Source organism: Leptinotarsa decemlineata, unplaced genomic scaffold (assembly GCF_025532065.1).
Source record: "Leptinotarsa decemlineata unplaced genomic scaffold, Ldec_3_MD MMD2_tig00001393_RagTag_RagTag, whole genome shotgun sequence".
Classification (NCBI taxonomy): Eukaryota; Metazoa; Arthropoda; class Insecta; order Coleoptera; family Chrysomelidae; genus Leptinotarsa; species Leptinotarsa decemlineata.
Window position 1 is genome coordinate 9,232,145 of NW_027412562.1, and position 21,361 is coordinate 9,253,505.

Below are 21,361 nucleotides of genomic sequence, written 5' to 3' on the forward strand. Positions count from 1 at the left end.
ATTACCACCTACATCAAGTTTCCTATTAAGTATAAGTTAGTCACTCTCCGATTTCCTTAGAGGTCACGCATTATGAAGTTTGAAAGAACACTATTGTAGGTAAATCGTCGTTTGTTAAAATGGTACTTGCGTTTGTAATCTGGCTGTACACGATATTCAAGGCAATGTTTTTCCGAATACCAGCGTTTTTTCATTTGACGAATCCAAATCATGGTAAGGTTAAACATTTTGACAGTCTAACATAAAATCTGGTAATTTCGGTACTTTAAATTCACCTTTGTTTTTTTACGGAACTAACACAAATTCGAAATGAGGTTTCATCAAAGCACTGAATGAGTTGGTTTTTTGGATTTATTCATGGAAATAGGTAAAGTTTGATTTTACGAAATAGTGACACCACCTCAATGTGACAAATTTTGACAGGAGGAAAAATGTTCCCAATTCACATCAACGAGCGAGACACTAAGAAAACATCGAATAGCGATTCTTCAAGAAGAAACTCAACAGAAAACAATGGAGACTATGCAAGTACAAAACATAGTAATGAGTCATTTTCGCCCAGATATCAAAGTGAGTTGTTTTTTCGATTCATTTTTCTAACTGAACCAAAGAGTTTGCCTGGATTGCATATGTAATACACATCTTCTCTCGATCAGTTTAGTGACAGACTCCACAAAAAATATCTATTGACATTAGTTAAGATTAGATTAATATTCGTCCAACTTAAATCACTCACTTGAATCTGCAATATCTTCAGAAATTAAATTATTTCTCAGTGTCAAAATGTAACAAAGTATTATTCGCTGTTATTTGAATAATGTCATACCGTATGTTCCTAATTTTTTTAATAAATCCATTGTGTTTCCGTGTGCTAAAATATTTCATTCAAATGATTCGTTTTTTGCCGCGGACTTTTACGAAAAACTTACAATAGTTTAGAATCATTCAATCAAAAACCCAGAATTTCACAATAAACATTCAGACAATTTCAGATTCCATGTCACCAATTCCAAGTCCTCCAGTTTCTCCAAATGCTAGAAGAGGATACAAATCGAAAAGAGAATCATTTTTCGATTATAAGTCTGAAGCTGCCAAAAAGGTAAGTCATTGTATAAAACTTTTTCTGTCAAATATTCATCTCATTGGATTTCTCTCCATCATAATATCATTCAGGGGTTTAACAAATGAGGAGTACACCAATGCCAATTTCTCGATTATGAATAATTGATGATATAAACCAGGGGTCTCCAAACTACGGCCCGCGGGCCAAATCCGGCCCGCCAGTGTCATCAATCCGGCCCGCGACAGCCAATGATTTACTGTCATCAATCTGGCCCACGACAGCCAATGATTACCTAATTGTTGTTACTATTGCTGTGATAAGTTGAAGAAGAAAACACCGAATGATAATTACTCGGTTTTATTTACTTGCAAGGTAAAACTTAACGACAGAAATGATGACAAAGAAAACTTAACTTAAGGATCTAAGTTCAAGCATATTAATAACTAACATATAATTGAAATGAATCACAGTAAAACAAAAACACTAATGGGATTTATGTAATTGTGATTTTCCACCGACAATACTTTGTAGTTGTGGATCAATTTTACTTGTACCAATTATCAAAAGAGATTTAAGATGCTCATCGGTTAATTGAGATCTGTAAACATTCTTTGCGTACCTACTTCATCTTGAAAAACGTTTTCTCACACAAGTAAGTAGTACCAAAAACAGAAAACAACCCACGGGCAAATTTATGCAAAGTATCAAGTTGTTCCAGTGGAAGACACTTATAAAATTCCAACAAAGATGAATTTTGATATTTGTTCTTAAGCATATCACTGCACCGTAAATCAATAGTTTCCATTTGGACTTCCGGAGCCAGGGTTTCAATGTCAGAATCAAAAGGATTTTGAAAAAGCTTAATTTCATTCGCAATGACATCAAAATCTGAAAAACGAGTATCAAAATTTATTTTCAAAGTTTCGATTGCAAAATTGACGGGAAATTCAGTCTCTGTAGTGTGGCTGAATATTTCACGTTTCAAAATGTGTGAAACATTTTTTACGTAATTGCGATTGAAATAGTATCATTTTCTGCTTGAAGGATTTGATATTGGTGTATAAATCAGGGAGAAGCTGATTTTCTCCTTGCAATCTCAAATTCAGTTCGTTCATATGATTTGTAAAATCGACATAGAAGGCTAACTTCCACATCCATCCATTCACTATTTTCTAAATCGGCAAAAGGGCGCTGCTTCTCATTAAAAAAAAATTTCATCTCTGCTCGAAGTTCAAAAAAGCGCTTAAGGACTTTTCCGCAGCTAAGCCAGCGTATGGCAGTATGATACGGTAAATCATTTTCTCCAATCTGTTGAATAAACTCGCGGAATTGTCGGTGATTCAGCCCAGTGGATCTGATGAAGTTAACAACTGATATGACTGGTTTTAGAACTTCAGACATATCCAAACATTTTCCGCACAAGGACTGTTGATGAATGATACAATGTAAGACTAATGGTTTTGAACCACCATCATTTTCTACAGCCTTTGACACCACTCCACACATATTTTTGCCTCTATCAGTTGTTATAGATTTCAAATTTCTCCATCGAAGGTTCTTTTTATTAATGGCATTTTCAACTCCCTTAAAAATATCTGCACCAGTTGTCGTGCCGTGAATACTATCAATATCAAGAAGTTCTTCATACACTTCATAGCTTTTATCTACTCCGCGAATAAAAATCAACACCTGAGCAATATCTGACACATCCGTTGACTCATCCATTGCTAGAGAAAACCACTCATGATGTCCATTTTTGTCAGACAGTTGAGATGATATATTTTCTGCGATGTCTTGCACCCTCCGAGCCACGGTGTTTGCTGACAAACTGACACTTAAATAAATTTACCTTTTCGGGGCATATTTCTTCGGCTACTGCAATCAAGCACTCTTTTATCATTTCTTCATTGGTGAGTGGTTTGCCACGTTTTCCGATTTCAAGAGCCACACGAAAGCTGGCGCGAATTGCAGACTCTTGTTCAGTATTCGCTTTGGTAAACAAAGATTGCTGCGGTTTGAGTCCGCGTTTCAAAGCTTCAAATTTCTCCTTCCGCAAACTTCCTGTATACTTGGAGTAACTTGGAAGATGTTTCGATTCATAGTGTCGTTTAATGTTATAGTCTTTGAGAACAGCTATGGTTTGTTTCATTACAAATTAAACATAGCGCCCTATTACTGGACTCAATCACAAAATACTGAAAGTTCCATTTTTCTTGAAACGTTCTGCGTTCACTGTCGATTTTTCGCTTCTTTTCCATACTAACAAATCACACATAAAAACAATAAGTCAAATCAAAATACTTTTATTGACGGGTGTTACTTTATTTCACAATAAACAGTTCCGCTTCCTTCGCCTTTCCTACGCAGTTGTGCCGCTAGCCTTTTTATATGCAATTATTACTGCCATCTCGAGGTGATCGGAATACACTAGCTAGAACCAGAACTTTCTCGAACCAGCGAGGTAATTCCAAATATTTAATTACGCCTACAAAACTGATCTTCAAGTGTCTCATGAAGCTACTACCTTACTCGATCAGTTGAAAGATTTCAGTCTCATAGTTTCACTAATTGTTTGGTATGAGATACTTTTTCAAATTAATGTCGTTAGTAAATCCTCACAATCAACAGACATAGGTCTCAGTAAACGCACAGGCATGTTAAAAAATTGAGGTGCTTTCTTAAAAGAATACAGAAACACAGGCTTTACAAGCGTCATGAAAAATTAGATATTGAACTTATATTTAGAACCACAACCAAATAGTTTATTGTATTCCATCTTTCAATACAAAAAGATTGGATTTTCATATGAGCAGAGATAGGTACTTCCAGGCAAAAAATGAGCTGTCAAATAATTTCAAAGAATGTTCACCTAATTCGTGCTTCATTACATAAAGCACAAATTAAGAATAATTTAGTCAGCCAACCAATCTCATTTAACGAACGAGAAGATGCTTCTTGTCCGTCCAGTACCGGACCTGCGAGAATTTTTTCTGTGAATAAATTTGCATAAATATATGTCGGATATAATTCAATGTGAAGGAACGTTGAGAGGAGTGATTGTTTCGAATTTATATCTTGTACTATTCCAAAAGTAAAAATATAGAAACATTAATGTGAAAACAAGAAAGTGTCATTCATTTCATTTTGTAGATTAGGTATACCGAAGGTCATCAATTTGTTTAATCTCCTGATTTTCAAATCATTAGATAATAATTCTGCTATTCCGGGCGGAGAGAAATCCAACTTGTCAAAAATCATAAAAGTCGGTGCTGTCATTTTTGAGTTAAGAATGATATAACAAACATGATTTTGCAACTTTGTTTCATATATTAGATTCAGTTTCTTAATACAGCTTATTATACTTATACTTCGATAACCTTCACGAGTACAGTTATTTCACTTCTTCACCATCACTTGCTAACCCTGTGGTACGATACTGAACTAAATGAATTTCGAAGTCGGTCTAAGGAATCGGTGTTAGGATTCACACGTTAAAAGGTAAAACCTCATTATTCCTTCGCTCGCACAAGTTTCGACATTTGAGAGTTGTCGACCGTAGGAGAGCGGCAGCTGGTTAACGGAGAAACAGATTTTTTTAACAGAATGTATACAATAATTAACTATTCACGAACAATTTTCCAAACGTTCAGTATCTATCACGTCGTCTCTTGGTCGCCCAACTCACTCGTTTCTGGATGTTTTGTCTGTTAATATCTTAACGCTGAAGTCCTCGGGTCTCGGATGGCGGACGTATTCTGTTGAACCATCATAAAAGTACCTTATTTGACCCTAAGTGAATTTTTAATTCATGTTCAATTGTTAAATCTCATATTACTGCATATATTGTTATCAGACAGTTTAATAAAGCACTTATTTTACTGCCTTTTCCATCAATTTGCATTGAATGTTAGATAATGTATCATCTCTAAATGTTGTGAACATTTTTCAGTAACTGAAGTTTTATTTTTTTTCCGTAAAGGTAGAACTGATAGCGAAAAATAGAGACGAGCGGCGACAGCGACAAGCAGACGAGAAAGCCATGAAGGAACAAATTTTACACCTGGAACAAAACAATCCTTATTGGGAGTTCGCCCAAATGATAGCCGAATGCAGAAAATCAATGGAATTCCGACCTCTGCGAGAAAGCGACCCAATCGTCGAAAACCAAATCACGGTGTGCGTAAGAAAAAGACCACTAAATGAAAAAGAAATCAACAGGAGAGAGGTCGACGTTATGTCCGTTCCGACGAAAAACCAACTAGTCGTGCACGAACCTAAGCAAAAAGTTGATTTGACGAAGTATGTTGAGAGCCAGCATTTTCGGTTCGACTACGTTTTTGACGAAACCTGCACTAATGACCTGGTGTATAAATTTACTGCCAAGCCTTTGGTGAAGACTATTTTCGAGGGCGGAATGGCGACATGTTTTGCTTATGGTCAAACTGGTTCTGGAAAAACTCATACCATGGGAGGTGAATTCAGAGGTAAGTCAATCAGGCATACTAAAAAGTTGGTCTCTTCAACCTCGATATCGCTTTATTCATTAACCATTGAAGTGAGGAATCTTGAACAAACGGTTGTTTGAATTATTTCAATATCTTTCATACTTTTAGCCAGAAAAGTAGTTTCATCAGTTCGGACTTCCATTGTCTAATATAAATTAAAAAGTGAAAGTACTCGAATGACCCATAAATAGTCATCTCTCGGAGGAATAAGTCCAGTCATCACCCGAAGACGATTGTGGATACTAACAATCGAAACGTCGTGAAGTAACTTGGCTTGGAATCTCTTTTATTTTTTGTTCAATTGTCCTATTTTTCACTTGTATTTTATTTCACCGTTATTTCATCACCGCTGGCAATCTTCCAACAAGAAAGAAAAATCCCTTTTTTGTAAGAGAGGTTGAAAAGTCTACAAAATACTGGTGCGAGTTCATTTTCACCCTCAAAGGGTTAATATAAATGTTATTTTCAGCCATTCTTTTTAATATTTATTTGTATTGGTTCTTTTAGAGATTTCAAATCGTTTTATATAATATTAGACAATGGAAGTCCGAACTGATGAAATTCATCATGAAGCATTGTCAATCACCTTCAAACAAAGAAAAGTAGTTCAAGAATTTGCCAAAGCATACTGCTTCAAATCCCATTCAAAATGTTAGTTTTCTTAGTGCAATTTTGGTCTCCTCCGCACTGCTTAGAATAATGATCGAACCAGAAAACTGTTCTTCCTCTTATGTCTAGCATATAGAAGTGAAACTACCCCAATGTAGTGAAATGAGAGAGTATCGTTGGAGTCCCACGTGACAACAGAGGCAGGCTATAAATTTTTGAGTTTGGAGTCTCTACATAACAGAATTATACTGCATGTAGCCTGTGAAGTATTCAATTTTCTACGTGCCCATGACCACGAAATAAAAATAAAGAAATTAAAGCATTTCTTCTTGAGGCAGCTGCCCAAGCAGCCCTTTCACTGAACGAGGTGACCAGAACCAAAACTGTGTCGCCGAGTTGGAACCTGTTCACGAATAGGTCCCTCGTCAAAGCCACTGTTGGGGCCACTTTACTTTTGCGACTTCATGGGGATGAGTAAATACATTAAATCAATTTTTTATTAATGAAAGGTGTTCTATCATTCATGATGTGATGATGAATTGGGTAATTTCAAGGATGAAATTGATATTCATTCAACTTCAAATCCCAAACCGTTCGTGCAGTCAAGTTCCTATTCCACTACTTAGTAAATTAAGAAATTAACTAGACAAACTTATTAAATTAGGTATCATTGAGGAAGTAGAAGAACACACAGCCTGGGTTTCACCTATAGTGGTGGTTCCGAAGGGTGACTAGGTGAGAATTTGTGGTGATTATACAAAACTCAACAAGAATGTTCTTCGTTCACATTTTACAATTATAAAAGTTGAAACTTCTCTTGCCCGATTACAAGGCTCCAAATTTTTTTCAAAACTCGATGCAAATTCTGGATTTTATCAAATTAGACTTTCAAAGAAATCTCAGCCTCTTACTACTTTCATAACTCCATTTGGGCGTTTTATGTTTCGCAGACTTCCGTTTGGAATTTCCTGCGCCCCTGAATATTTCAGTATGAAATTTTCGAAAATTCTCCATAACATTAACAATGTCATTATTCATATAGATGACATATTGATACATGCACCAACCATGGAACAACATGATGATATTCTGCGTGAAGTTCTTTCTCGTCTTGTAACTGCGGGCATAACTCTAAATGAATCCAAATGCATCATTGACGTACAGAAATTAAATTTTTTAGGACATGTTATTTCGAAAGAGGGTATTGCTATTGATCCATCACGAGTAGAAGGAATTTCAAATTTTCCTATTCCTACTAATTAAACAGAAGTGTCGCACTAGGAATGATCAATTTTGCAGCTCGTTTTATGCCAAATAAATCATCATCACTTGAACCTCTTACCATGTTGTTGAAATATGATGTTGTATTCTCATTATCATTAGATAAAAAAAAAGATAAAAAAGCAGGTCATTATTAGTGCAGATGCCTCCTCTTATGGATTGGGTACTGCACTGATGCAACTAAATGAGAAGAATGAAAGAGAATTAGTTGCCTATGGCTCTTGTACTCTCACATCCACTGAAAGCTGTTATGCGCAAATTGAACGAGAAGCTCTGGCGCTAACCTGGGCTTGTCAGAAGTTTAAAGAGTATCTGATCGGTTTAGATTTTGTGCTGGAAACAGATCATAAACCATTGATACAAATTTTGCAATCAAAAAACGTAGATGATCTAACACCTCGTCCACAAAGGTTTCATATCAGGTTAATGATATATCAATACTCAGTTTTATATACTCCAGGAAAAAACTTGGTTGTGGCTGACACACTGTCGAGGAACCCTCTGAAAACTTTACCTGAAACTGAAGAATTAGCTTCTGAAATAGAAGCACATGTTCAATTGATAGTGACAGTTAAAGACCATTTTCTCTCAAAAATTATACAAATTATACAGGGTGGCCAGAAAAACAAGATGTTTCTTTCGAATTACTCCCATATTTTCAGAACAGACATGATATAAGGTTCTAGAATAATTATACCTGTAAATTTACAGTTACAAGTTTTGAACTTCATTCATTCTGGACACCAGGGCATAGTCAAGTGTCGAGAACGTTCAAAAATATCTGTATGGTGGCTTGGTTTGTCTACTCAAATAGAAACACTTGTTAGAAATTGTCCCAGTTGTGTTGAGGAACGCACCAATATTAAGGAAACTTTCATGAAAGATACAATTCCAACTATAGACCTTGGCAGAGAATTGCAATAGATCTCTTCAAGTGCAAAGATATTGGTTTCTTATAATTACAGATTGTCACTCAAGATTTTTTGAGATTTTTCAGTTGTCGAGTATGACAGGAAAGATTATTATTTTAAAAGTGAAGGAAGTATTTTCAAGGTATGGCATACCAGAAACAGTAAGGACTGATAATGGTCCTCAGTTTCAAGGAGAATTTGGAAAGTTTTCACGTGACTATAATTTTAAACACATTACTAGTAGCCCTCACTATGCTCAGTCCAATGGTTGTGTGGATGCTGCAGTTAAAGTAGCAAAGAACTTGATTAAAAAGAATGATGACATTCATTTAGCCCTTATGTCTTACCGATCCACCCTTCTTGATTGTGTTTTCAGTTCAGCTGAATTATCGATGAATAGAAAAATAAGAAATCTTTTACCGGTCTTACCAAGTCTGCTAGAAAATGTTGTTGATCCAAGAGCAATTTTTAGAGAAAAAGAGATAATTAAGAAAGAGTATTATAATAATAGACATGAGACTAAGGATCTATCAGGTTTAGGAATTGGTGAAACTGTTTGGGTTACTGATTTAAAAACGTATGGCAAAATTATTGAAAAGTGTGAAGAACTTCGATATTATCTTATAGAAACACAATATGGTACCTATCGTCGTAATCGATGGTTTCTGATTCAAGCTCCTTATGCTAGTCAATTCAATACAAGAAAATTTAATGGAAATCCTGATGTACCCCAAGCAGCTACCAAATCTAATGATTCTTGTAGTATCGTAGAACCTGAGTTAGATGAAGGTGTAGATGCTCAACTCATGGATAAAACTGATTTAAGTTTAAGTGGATCTAGTGATAGTGGGAGAAATTGAATTATAGAATTAGAAGGTTCTAGTAATCCAGAATGTAGTAATAATGATAAAACGCTTAAGACTCCAGGGAGATTCAAACGAGTATGTAAGAAACCATCCTGGATTATGTATGCTAATTTAAGGATTAGTTGTTGTACAATTTATTATGTGAAAAAGAAGGATGTTCTATCATTCATGATGTGATACCTTTGGTGGGTTCAGAGACACGGCGAAGGGGAGCTGTCATAATAGGACCTTTGCCAACTTGGCACCTCGCTCTCTCTCTGGGCTCGACCGTCGCGTCGGTACAACTAGCTGATACAGTCTTGAAATAAATACTAACAGTTATTGTTGATACTAGTTACTAGTTATTAATGCCTAAAACCCCATCGATAACATAACAAAAGGCAAGTGTCTTCGATATAATTTGTAAAAATTTAAATTATGGATGTCAGATATTCTGGAAAAATTATGTTTATTTTATACAATGTTCACAGTACTAAAATGTGTAGTGCAGGTAAAGTTAAAATATTCAATCCCTTGAATAGATCTCTAGAACCCGGTCGTTTTTAAAGACAGAATGCTTTGTGATCTTTTTTGAACTGGAAAAAATTATCGTTTGTAAAAAACGACATACCATACTTTTTTGATAAGTGTGATATCTTAAGAAAAAATGTTTTCGTTGTGGAGTAACAAGGTATCTGTAGAGTAGGGAGGGAGAGTGTAGGCCCACAGCACTTAGGCCATATGTGACCTATTGTACATCTTCCCGAGGAGTTGTCCTCCTAGGTCATCGTCCATCCTGTCTTTTCCAGGAAGGTGGAGAGGTCACTAGGAGACATCTTCTTTATATCGGCAGGTGTAGGCCAAGACTCATCGAACACAAACTCTCTTATGGATGATAACTCCGGGCAGTCGCATAGGACATGCCTGACAGTTCCTGCATAGAGGTACGTCAGTATTATGGAGGTGTTTCCTTAGTTGACAGTGGCCAGTCAGAAGTCCTACTGTTAAGCTTATGTTTTTCCGGGTCATCGCCAGATATTTCTTCGGTGTCAGCTTCCCAGGGTCACCCAGGGTGTTTGGTGTTTGGCTAGTTCCGCAATTGTCGAAGTCATCAGGCCGTAGGTGTCACTGGGTTCGAGTAACGAGGTAATAATAATAGTAATAATCAGTCCTTGAGGGTGGTGAAAGAGGAGTACACGCGTGCTATCGGTATGAAATTCGGGTCAGAAAAATGTGCAACGGTCCATCTCAAAGGAAAACGATGCGGGGATTATGGAGAGGAAGTACAGCTCGTAGATTCTGCACCATCTGGATACCGTATACGTATACGTATACGTTCTGCACCATCTGGATACGTATATTTACTTCGGGGTGGCACACCGCCACTAGCAAGAGGTAACAGCAGTGAAAAACTCTCCCCGCGTCAGCAGAAACTAAAGCATATCTGGTTATCTGAACTGTCGGGAAGAACAAAATTGATGCTTCGAATATGCTTGCTGTTCCAGTCTCACTCTACTCGTTTGGAATAGTGAAGTGTACTCAGAAGGAGCTGTATCAATTCAAAATGCTGCGTCTCCATAGGAGTTTGCATCCCAAATAATACGTTCCATGGTTGTACATTCCCCGACAATAAGGAGACCGTGGACTCTTGAGTTTTTACTTTCTACATGACAGAATGGTATTGGATGAAGCCTGTAAAGTCATCAAAAGTTTCCTTCCCTTATCTACATGATCCGCGGCCATAGGAAAGCAGGAATTGGAACTTTTCTCGGTTTAATTTTCGACACTGAACGATATGATCACAACTCTGTCACCGAGTTCATCAAAAGGCCCATATAAAAATCGCGGAGATCCCTTTACTCCTGCGATAACACAAGGTTAAGCCAATGCGTGGGGTATTTTTCAACAAAATAGATAACCTCGCCTAATCACAGCACTGACCTTCGCTTTCCTCAGGTCGAGTGGGCTGAAGTCGAAAACTGAAGGGTTCATCATAACCTGCCAGAATGGTATCTGTAACAATTTAGTGAACTACAGTGGCGTACAATACGAGTTGCAGGGCCTGCCACAAGGCGCCTGAGGCCCTAATGCACTTGCTGTCAGCATATCCAGCATATGCGATCTCAGCCTACATCCATGAGCATTACGCGACCTTAAGGAGGCTTTATGACTACTTATGGTACTTTTACGGTATTTACGAGACCCGGTGTTACCCTACGCTCCAGGAGATATTGAATCCGTTGTGGGTGATAGGAAGTGCCCAGTTTATTGAAACTATTCATTCCCCATCGTCAAGCTCATGCAAGGTATTAGGCCAGAGGTAGTGCTTCTCGACAATAAGAAGAAGACGATATTCGAAGTGGAGTTTTCAGCTCCCGGTGAGACAAATATCGTCCGTGAAGTGAAGAAAAAACGAAAGAAATATCGAGCTCCTTTGAACTCTTCAGACTCTATCCAAACCACTCTGTCAAGATGGTCAATCTGATTATTGGAGTCATTGGTGGAATGATTCCCTTTCTACTCCCGAATTTCAAGATCATGCCAGCTTGCTCCACAAAGGCAGAAATTGTGGCAAGGCAAATGCAGGAGGCTGCCATTTTTGGCTCATTGTATCTAATCATGCATCTAATAATACTGGCGTGTCCTACCGACTGTGCGGGGCCAGAGCCCGACCAGCTTACACTTGGATAGAAAATAATAAAATTAATAATGAATGTTTTGGTTGTTGGAGTCCTTGGTTGAATGATATCATCACTACTCCCAGATCTCGAAGTCATGCCGGTTTGCCATACTAAAGCAGAAATCATGGCCGAATAAATGAAGAAGACTGATATTCTTGGTTCTTTACGTCTACTTAGGGCACTCGATTATGTGACCCAATGATCACTCACCTCACGGTTTGGTTATTTTTCATTTATCCTGAAGAACAAAAATGTTTTCATGAAAAGTATCATTGTTATGAAATTCATTTCAAGAAGTCGTACATTATTCAACCCGATAATTTATATATAAATCAACAATATATATCCATCCCAACACAGTTCCCTGTTGTTCTGAGAAATATTAATTGCTTTCAATTCGTTTTCCGTTCTGTAGAAACTACCTATTTCATGTTCATATTTTACATAATATGATATGGTTTTAAGGCAAAGCTATTACTAACAGTCAAAGAAAAATGATTTATCAACCCAAGGTGTAGTATTTTCCTATAATTTGAGATTGATATATCACTTTTATTCAGATATACTTCAAAAATTATTAAAATAATAAAAGTTTGCATGTGTGATGAAGTTTACTGAGAAATACAACATAGAGTGTTCCAAAAACTTCAATTGAGACTGCTTTTTCTATACATTATGTAAGAGTATGAATTATATCTATTATTTGCAATGAAGCAACACTAATTCACTATCAAGACTTGATTGAAAATGTATTCAGTATATTGATTATAACCATCTCGTGGTGAGCAGAATAGCTGGAACAGCTGATTTTGAATGAATTTTGTAGGTAAACAGCAGAATTTCAGAAGCGGGATTTACGGCTTAGTCGCACAAGACGTCTTCGACCAACTTAAACTGCCAAAGTATGCCAGAATGAACTACATAGTATCTGCCAGTTTTTTTGAAATATATGGAAAATTAGTTTTCGATTTGTTGGCGAAGAAACAGAGACTTAGAGTTTTGGAAGACGGGAAACAACAAGTTCAGGTGGTGGGTCTTACCGAAAAAGTTGTTACCAAGGTAAAATTCCTACTTCAACTTTATATTGTATTTTTGCTACACATAGTCATTTCATGCTGGTTGAAAATCATACCAATGATAGTTTTTTTCCGAACGTCAGCTGCTCCAGAGCTGCTAAAAAAGACAATGAATGAAAGTTGTTGAAAGAAAATGATGCTTCAAGTATTTTCATACCGTGCCAAAATTTATGGTATGGTTTATCTGATCATTCTCAATAAAAAAAGTATATGAATAAAAAAAAATATATCACATCTACGAAAAACACAAAAATTAGGTATTAGGTCATTTTATACGTTTGCAGGCTGTTTTCATTTCAAAAAAGGGGCTACGAGATCCACGAGTAACACCAAAAGTCGAAAATTCTAGAATCCTGCAGACCCTTGTTCGAATTATTCAGAATTTTGTCAGTCTTTAAGAATTTTGTTTCAGAAATTGTCAGTTTGATAAACAAACAAAAAATGATTATTTTTAATAAAAACGCCTTTGATTTTCGCAAAGCCGTTGACATTAATGTTATTTCTTTACAATATTATAAATGATGAAATCAAGTCACCAGAGATATTATCTTGGATACAATTTCATGTGCCTTCTCTTCGTACTCGTTCGTCTGCTATGTTCAATGTACCATTGGTATTACGTATGAGGAGTCCCTTTGTAGCCATGCTTCGACTAGCCAACGAAATCAATTCACTTTAATATGATCTACCCGATCATATTAAAATTATGAAGGATAACTGTAATTTCTGAAAGACTTATTATGTGATAGGCCCTATTATAATTCAGAAGACTTGATTTGACTTTTTTCATGAGTTTTAGAAAAATATTTTGACCAAGTAAGTTATATTGTATTTTAATATTTTCAACGCGACACGTAATGGCTTACTACGTTGCGTCAAGTTAATTTTTTCGTGATAACTTATAAACGATTCGTCCAAATTACTTAGCGTAAGAGACAGAGTTTATCTATATTAAATACTTGAATCGACAATTGTATCAATTTTCATAAGAATTTGACAGATATTTTAAAATATGCATTGTGAAAAAAGTATCCAATTCCATTGTATTTATGGCTTAGTATTTTGCATATAGTGGCTACTCCAATCGCGGACTTAGTAGCAGATATGTTATTCTGATATATAAGCTGAATTTATGTAAAGTTTCATCTAAATTCGTTCAGTCGTTTAAGCGTGAAAGAGTCACAAACATACATACATACAAACATCCTCACACACTTTTACATTTATATTAGTGTAGATATAAATTTCTGCATAATTCTGCCTTTTAGGTATATATAAACTATTTTGTTGTCATATTCCATACTTTATGTTACTGTTTGGACAACCATATTAGCCATTAGTAGTATAGTGTATATGAACTACATTTACAGCTTCGTCAATGAAACCTATTGTTGATTGGGCAATAAAGCATTATGAAAATAATGCAGCTGAATTGTATTTTCAAAATAAAGGATAGCATCAGTATGTGGAATAAGCCTCAGTTAGCGTAATAAACTTGCTTCACTCTAAGTGACTGTCAAAGTCACTTAGAGTGAAACAAGTCACTTTGGCAAAAGAACTGACAATCTGTATACCCTCAAATATTCAACTGACGACGAGTTTTGTTTGTATCGATGTTCATTAACACCCTAGCTATAACAATTTCGATTAGTATTATAAAGATGTTACAAATATAGTGTCACTTTCATCTCATTCGTTAAAATTAATTCTATTTTATTTCCCTTATGTCAACTCTAACCATCCACATCTACAAGTACATCTCTTTTTCATCACAATGTATTCAAATAGATTAATATACTGTAATGAATTAAAGAATTACTGTCTTAATTAAATTTATTTTTAACAATATTACACTATCACAACTAATTTATATACAACACTTAGCAACCAAAGCTCAATTTATCTTCACTGTTCGAATTTTTTGTTCAAACGCACGATTCGCTTTCTGAATACAGACTGTCGCTCTGAACTAGAAGCGGCCTTTTTATATCGGCAACGATCGCTCTAGATCTCTCTAGGGGCTTTAGCACTCATCTATACCTTTCGCGGTGGTTCGCGATGAGTCATCCGTTTGCTGGCTGAGACATCGATCAGGGCCGGCTTCAGATTCGTTACAATACTTAATGGAAAAAATGTTTATCTGTCTATGCAATATTTTCGTGTTAACATTTTGCATCCAATAACATTTGGATTCAAAATATAATACAAACACTTCAGTGTCTGGGTATTACATTAAAATGTTTGAGGGGATATGTATACCTATCAACTCCAAAATTTTGAGTAAACTTGAAACTCTTATGGTACTCTTATCAGTGACGGCTCGTGCATTGGAGAACACAGGAGGCTAAAGTCATAAAGACTATATACGCACAGAAAAGCCCACCGGAAGCGCGAAAATTTTTTGAGTTACCACACCTATTTAAAGCAAAATACGTAATATTTGCATAATTGCAAACAAAAACTGTGTATTGCCGAAAATTATACCTAAAAAAACTGACCATTAAAAAAACAAAAACAAGGAAAAAGAGTTGTCTTTGAGTTATTTAATATAAATGAACTCTTCTCAGTCAATAAATAATACTTTTCTCTTCTAATATAACAGTTTTGTTAAAAATTGCTACAAATATTTTATAAGCACAAGTACTCAATTATGCTTATAAAGACAGGTCTAAAAGTAAATTTTATTGTCCAGCAAGAACCAACGGGGAGGTGAGAGTCGTGTTTTGCCAGGAAAGGAAAGGAAGGATGGGGTAGGAAGGAAGGTTAAATCTGGTTTGTTTAAGTGAATTCACAAGATTATAAGATAAATACTTAAAATTATTTGTCAGCAACCAATCGACTATATCGTCAGATTTTTTAATTTCGTCCAACTTATCCATAATAAATGGAAAAAAAAACTTACCGAAAAGTGAAAACCTGAAAACACCTTGAAATTGAAAAAAAACACTTTAAAAACACATTAAAAATATTACCAAAAAGCACTGATATAATTCAATACTGCCTGTTTTATACACAAATAACCAATAATATCAAGAAACACTAAAACGATTTACTGAAATATTTTTCAGTCCCGGTCCGTCACGGCATCCCGTCCGAATAATTAAACAAAAAAAAACGCAGTTGTACAGTAACGAAGACCAACTGGAGGCTAGCCTCCTCTAACGCTATAATTTTTGCAACTAAAATTACAAATCGGGACTTATGTCGCTGGCTAGATCAGTCTCGCGGAGCTTGTGTTTTTTAAAGCGGTCGGAGGCTTCACTCCCTTGCAACGTATCAACGTATGGCATTTATTATTTCGGGTTGATGGTTTCTTCGTTATTTATTCGTGGGCGGTGCGTTTGAGGTTTGTTGATGCAGGATACAGTGTGGTACATACTACGTAGTGAGTGATAGTGTTTTTTCGGACATATTATGTATTTATATTAAAAATTAATGGTAAAGTAATGATACCCAAGCATTTTTAGAAAAAATTATCATAATTATTTGTCAATATCTTTTAATTTATTGCGATGAATAGCCTCAAATTTTATGGGGAGGCTAAGCCTCCCTTGCCTCCTCTGAGGAGCCGCCGCTGACTCTTATTCATTTTACAATGAACTAATACTAAAATATGGTATATTTTTATTATCAACAATAGTAGAGAATATCTAACCCTAATTATACATAGTTTTTGAAGTTAAAGTACCGATCGTTATTGCAGCATTACTGGATGAATGTTAACTGGTTACGATGATTTTATATCGTGAGCTTTTTCAGGTTGAGCACGTGTTAGACCTCATTCAAAAAGGGAGTGTGGAAAGAACTTCTGGGCAAACTTCAGCCAACTCTAATTCATCGCGATCTCACGCAGTTTTCCAAATCATTCTAAGAAGAAGCGGATTCAAACAAGCTGACGGAAAATTCTCTCTCATCGATTTAGCTGGAAATGAAAGAGGAGCAGATAACAGCAAATCAAATCGACAGACTAGGATAGAAGGTTACTTAACCTAACTTTTCTAGTTATGAAACACTGAAACACGTTTTTCACAGGTGCCGATATCAATAAAAGTCTACTAGCACTCAAAGAATGTATACGAGCCTTAGGAAGAAAAGGAGCCCATCTTCCATTCAGAGGGAGCAAGCTAACGCAAGTCCTGAGGGATTCATTCATAGGAGAAAAATCGAAAACATGTATGATTGCGCTGATATCACCGGGAAACTTTTCTGTTGATCACTCTTTGAATACTTTAAGATACGCAGACAGGGTAAGAAGAGTTTTGTATAGGCTACATGCATTATAGTTTATGTATAGTCAGCTGTATTATTTAATCTTCGTCTCAAAAATTATTACCATCGCCCGGTATCTCTAATCCAATGTTGAACAAAAAATATCTTCGACTTTTTTAATTTTCCAGCAGAGTTCATTTGGACCTTTGAACTTCACTTCAATGTTATTTTGTTCCGTCTCTCATCCTTACCAAAGTTCTTCTCCACATTGCTTCTTCAATCAATCCGCTGACAGTAATTATACTTAACTTTTCTTACCTGGAAATGAACTGATTCAATAACGGCGAATTATTTAGTTCAGTTTGATCGTTCACAAAATGTCATTTCTTACAAATATATTATAAATATCTCACTTTGGAATATCTACACCATCATACCATCAACGCTGGTATTCCTCGGTATCCATATATCGTCACCAATATGTTTTCGATTGCACATCAACTACCTTTGAATGAGGCTAAATATCAATTGTATTTAGTCGCTGGCAATATCTTTAACACAAAGACCAAAATGAACTTTGATAATCTACAACAATTTGAATCCAACATCAGTAGTCAATATTTTTTCTGCAGTACCTATTTGTACATGTACATATCAACTGAAACATTTTTTGAAGACTTGATCATTTCTTCCTGTCTCAGTCCCAATATCAATTTTTTCGGTTCATTTCAAGTTGGTTAAAGTTTCTTAGCACATGTCTTCATTAGTATCATTATTTCTGCTCCATAAGTTCGAATGGTGAGAAGGCTTCATTGTACGTCTTATGTTTCAGGTTCTTTGAAAGTTTGAATATATACCTCTGAAAAGCTTAAGGCGATTTTTCTAAATGATTCCATATCAAACTTATAATACGTGAAATATAGCAGTCTCGCGAAGCGCATTTTGCTTACCAAGATTTCGCTTATCAAGTTAGCATAATCTGCTATTGACATAATGGTTAAATCTTTCACGGTCAAGGTTTCCGGGTTTGGAGGCCGTGGATTTTTGCAATTTCTACCTGACGTTTCGCTGGCGCAAGTGGCTAGCTTCTCCTAAGATAATCTCCGATGATTGGATATTACAGCTGCGTAACGAGTATTTATGTTGACTCAGTTTGCTGTGATAATACATTTACCTGGATTAGGTGAATTGTCAATAATATTCGTCGACCATTTTCTACCTGCCGTCATATGCTGTTTGCTATTTTTTAAGTTCTTAGAATGGGATTCTATGGGATTCCCGTACCAGTCGGCTATGGTATCCCTGGGTAGGGGCAATGAGTTCCGTGTTTTCCAACAGAATCCTGTAGTTTTCCTCCACTGAGTGCGTGTTCTTCCACAGCCGACTTGTCCATTTGGCCTAGTCTGCAGTTTCATGCTCCTTCAGCCTGGTTCTCATGGATCTTTTGATGGTTCCGATGTATATACCTTCCCATAAACCCCTGCTGCTGATAGTGTGTCTCTTTTGTCTTTAGCCGACCTGAGGCTTTGTCGTATCTCCTTTTGATGGGTTTCAACACCGTTTTAATGTTGTGTTTCCCCAAGAGTTTCATAATTCTGTCTGTGACCCTAGGGATATATGGTACATACGCACGTGCAACTATCTGAGCCATCTTCCCCCTTCGAGTCATAGAACTCTTCAGTTTCATGGTTTTGTTGATCTCGGATATATTGTGTCTATTCGATCTCAAGGTCACTTGAAGTTGTACCAGTTTTTTCTCTTGATGCTCTTGTTCGCATATTCTTCGAGTCCGTTAAGTTAAAGTGAAGATGACTCCTTTTTTTTACTACGATGGTGGTTCGATAGTGGGTGCAGGTACCTATCCGTGTGCATGGATTTTCAGTACACTTTGTGAGTTATTCTTGCACCACTTGTTCGATTAGTACATCTGTTGAGCATTCAAGTGCTCTAGGAAAAGATTCAGAGCGTCCCTTCCATGTTTCCAGATGACAAAGGTGTCATCCACGTAACGTAGCCACAAGGTCAGTTTCGATTGCTTTCTCTTCAAAACGTTCCATGAAGTAATTGGCTATCACTGGGATACGTGGACTTCCTCTCGCCAAGCTATCTAGTTGTTCATAGAAGTTTCCCCTCCGTTGATTGTAACTACCCGTGAAATGTTTTCAAAGAGTCTGACTATATAACTCGGAAACAAGTAGGCTAGCCCCATCAGAAAGTCTTCCAGTGGGATATTGGTAAACAAGGACACAACATCGAAGCTGACTTCGTACTCTCGGACGAGCATAGAGCCTCAGTTCTCAGAATGGTTCTCTGTAAGGTTTTTGACAGTGAGGAAGATTTATTGATTTTGTTAACGTTCCTGAACCTTGGGGTTGCGTCCCGTTTAAGTTTGCGGTAGTTTGCAGGGCATAGTAGTTCCTCAGTTTTGCTGTTATATTCTTCCGTTTTCAGAATCACTGTGATATTTCTCTTGTCTGGTGGAAGAATTGTGAAACCCTCATCAGAGTTCAAGCTTTATGAGGCTGCAATCTTTTTGGGATATTGCAGTTTGGAGCAACATCCCAAAAAAATCCAAAAATCCACGGCCTTCAAACCCGGAAAATAGTCGCACTGTATCTCCGATTATGAGGCAAACTTTTACATCAAAGGTGTAAAAACAAGAACTCAGTTGTGAAAATCTTGAATAGCAAAATTCATCAAAGTAACCATGAGAAAAGTCCTGTATAACTGATCTGTGATGAGAGTATGTTTCACTTCTTTGGTGATCTAAGGATGTTATTGTGAAATGGCACAACAGGCAAACAGAGCCATTCACTTTGCTCTTTAACCAAGCATTGTAGAGAAGACAGAGATACTATGATCTCTTCACTCTTCCTAAGTTCTCATTTCCGCCCTTTATTATTTCGAATGAAAGCTTAGAAAAAACAGCAATAATTAATAATTTTGTGTTTTTAAAAAATCTCTCCTCTAGCTTTTTGCAAATTTTAGTTTTGTTTTGAGTGTGTAGCGATCTTTTGTCATGTTCTGCTTGTTTGGGTCCTCAAGCTCTGTTGTGATACCACTCGAAACCCATCATTGTACAAGTCAGTACGGTTCACCCTTGAAACTGGTGCGTGTTTTTCATGTTTCAAGTTGTACCGCCTCATTTTCTCAGACTGGAGCAATATACAATTGAATAACTTTACTCCCTTTTTTTAAGGTGAAAGAACTCATTGCCAACGACAGCTTAGATATAGAAGACGACTCTCCTTTAACCATTCCAGAAGAAGATATATCAGAAGAATACATTGATATTGACGATGAAAGTTTGCGTGCTGAAGAGAAAAGGCTGCAGCTCAGCTCTTTGGCGTGGGAGCTTCGAGAAAGTCAAAGGCATGTCATCCAAAGCTGTGTTAATTTCCACGACATGGCATGTGACTTGTATAACTCATCGGATGCAAATGGATTCGATAGGATCGCTTATGCCAGGCAGTGGCGAAATTTATTGAACGAAATCGTCGACATTCAAAAAGGAGCACTGATAAAGGCCAATGAGTTCTGCAGTGCTCTTAATAATCAGTGATAAGTTTTCCCTTTTTGTACATTGAGCTTTTTGGAGTGAATTAAAGTCACTATTTTTATAGTTGATTCATTATTATTTTCTTCATGTGTATGATCAATGGCTGTGTTAGGTACTTAATAATATTTGAACAAACAGTAATGTGGCGGATCTGCCACAACTGAAGACCATTATAGAACACATGCTTGAAATCGCACATTCCTTGCCTTGCGCGAATTTCAACTTCCGAACGTTTTCGTGTGCATAGGAACGTTAGCTTGTTCATTGAAAAAACCCCATTTTAGAATTCTTTTAACGTTTCATGCTCCACAAGATTGAGTCTCTGAATCTTCGAAATCAATTAGACAGCCCGAAATCTACTATATTATCACAGTTAAATCAAGTGATATTTGTGTAAGATAGAGAGGATTGGCCTACAAAGTTTTTCGTTGAAATCTACTCCTCTCGAAGTGAGAATAACTCCAATGTCTCCAAGGCATTGATTTAGTGGATAAATGGGGTGTATATAACTGTGAAGCACCATCAGGACAGATTCATTTTGGTTCAGTCATTGAGATGCTCAGCTATAAACTAGTATAAATAAGCTAATAAGGAATGAAAATTAATTATAATTATGTATTGA

General features: G+C 36.4%; 1 protein-coding gene across 3 annotated transcripts; it reads left to right on the forward strand.

The window, feature by feature from the left end:
* Positions 1 to 47: 47 nt before the first annotated feature.
* Positions 48 to 20,802, forward strand: LOC111504184 (kinesin-like protein Klp10A). 3 transcript variants are annotated; one of them, XM_023158685.2, is made up of 8 exons: positions 48 to 213; positions 424 to 570; positions 993 to 1,099; positions 5,043 to 5,547; positions 12,722 to 12,954; positions 16,731 to 16,950; positions 17,004 to 17,218; positions 20,380 to 20,802. In XM_023158685.2, exons 1-8 carry the CDS (start codon positions 120 to 122, stop codon positions 20,740 to 20,742), a joined length of 1,884 nt encoding a protein of 627 aa, XP_023014453.2. In that variant the 5' UTR covers positions 48 to 119; the 3' UTR covers positions 20,743 to 20,802. The 3 variants fall into 3 exon arrangements, with proteins under 3 accessions (XP_023014453.2, XP_074032059.1, XP_074032060.1); XM_074175958.1 differs by lacking the exon at positions 48 to 213 and adding an exon at positions 220 to 367; XM_074175959.1 differs by lacking the exons at positions 48 to 213; positions 424 to 570 and adding an exon at positions 803 to 827.
* Positions 20,803 to 21,361: the final 559 nt, after the last annotated feature.

Bases quoted from the DNA above. Each gene is read 5' to 3' on its own strand.
- LOC111504184 (XM_023158685.2), top strand. From the start codon at position 120: ATGGTACTTGCGTTTGTAATCTGGCTGTACACGATATTCAAGGCAATG. The intron at 5,548-12,721 runs GTAAGTCAATCA...TGAATTTTGTAG, and splicing joins CATGGGAGGTGAATTCAGAG to GTAAACAGCAGAATTTCAGA. The intron at 12,955-16,730 runs GTAAAATTCCTA...GAGCTTTTTCAG, and splicing joins CCGAAAAAGTTGTTACCAAG to GTTGAGCACGTGTTAGACCT.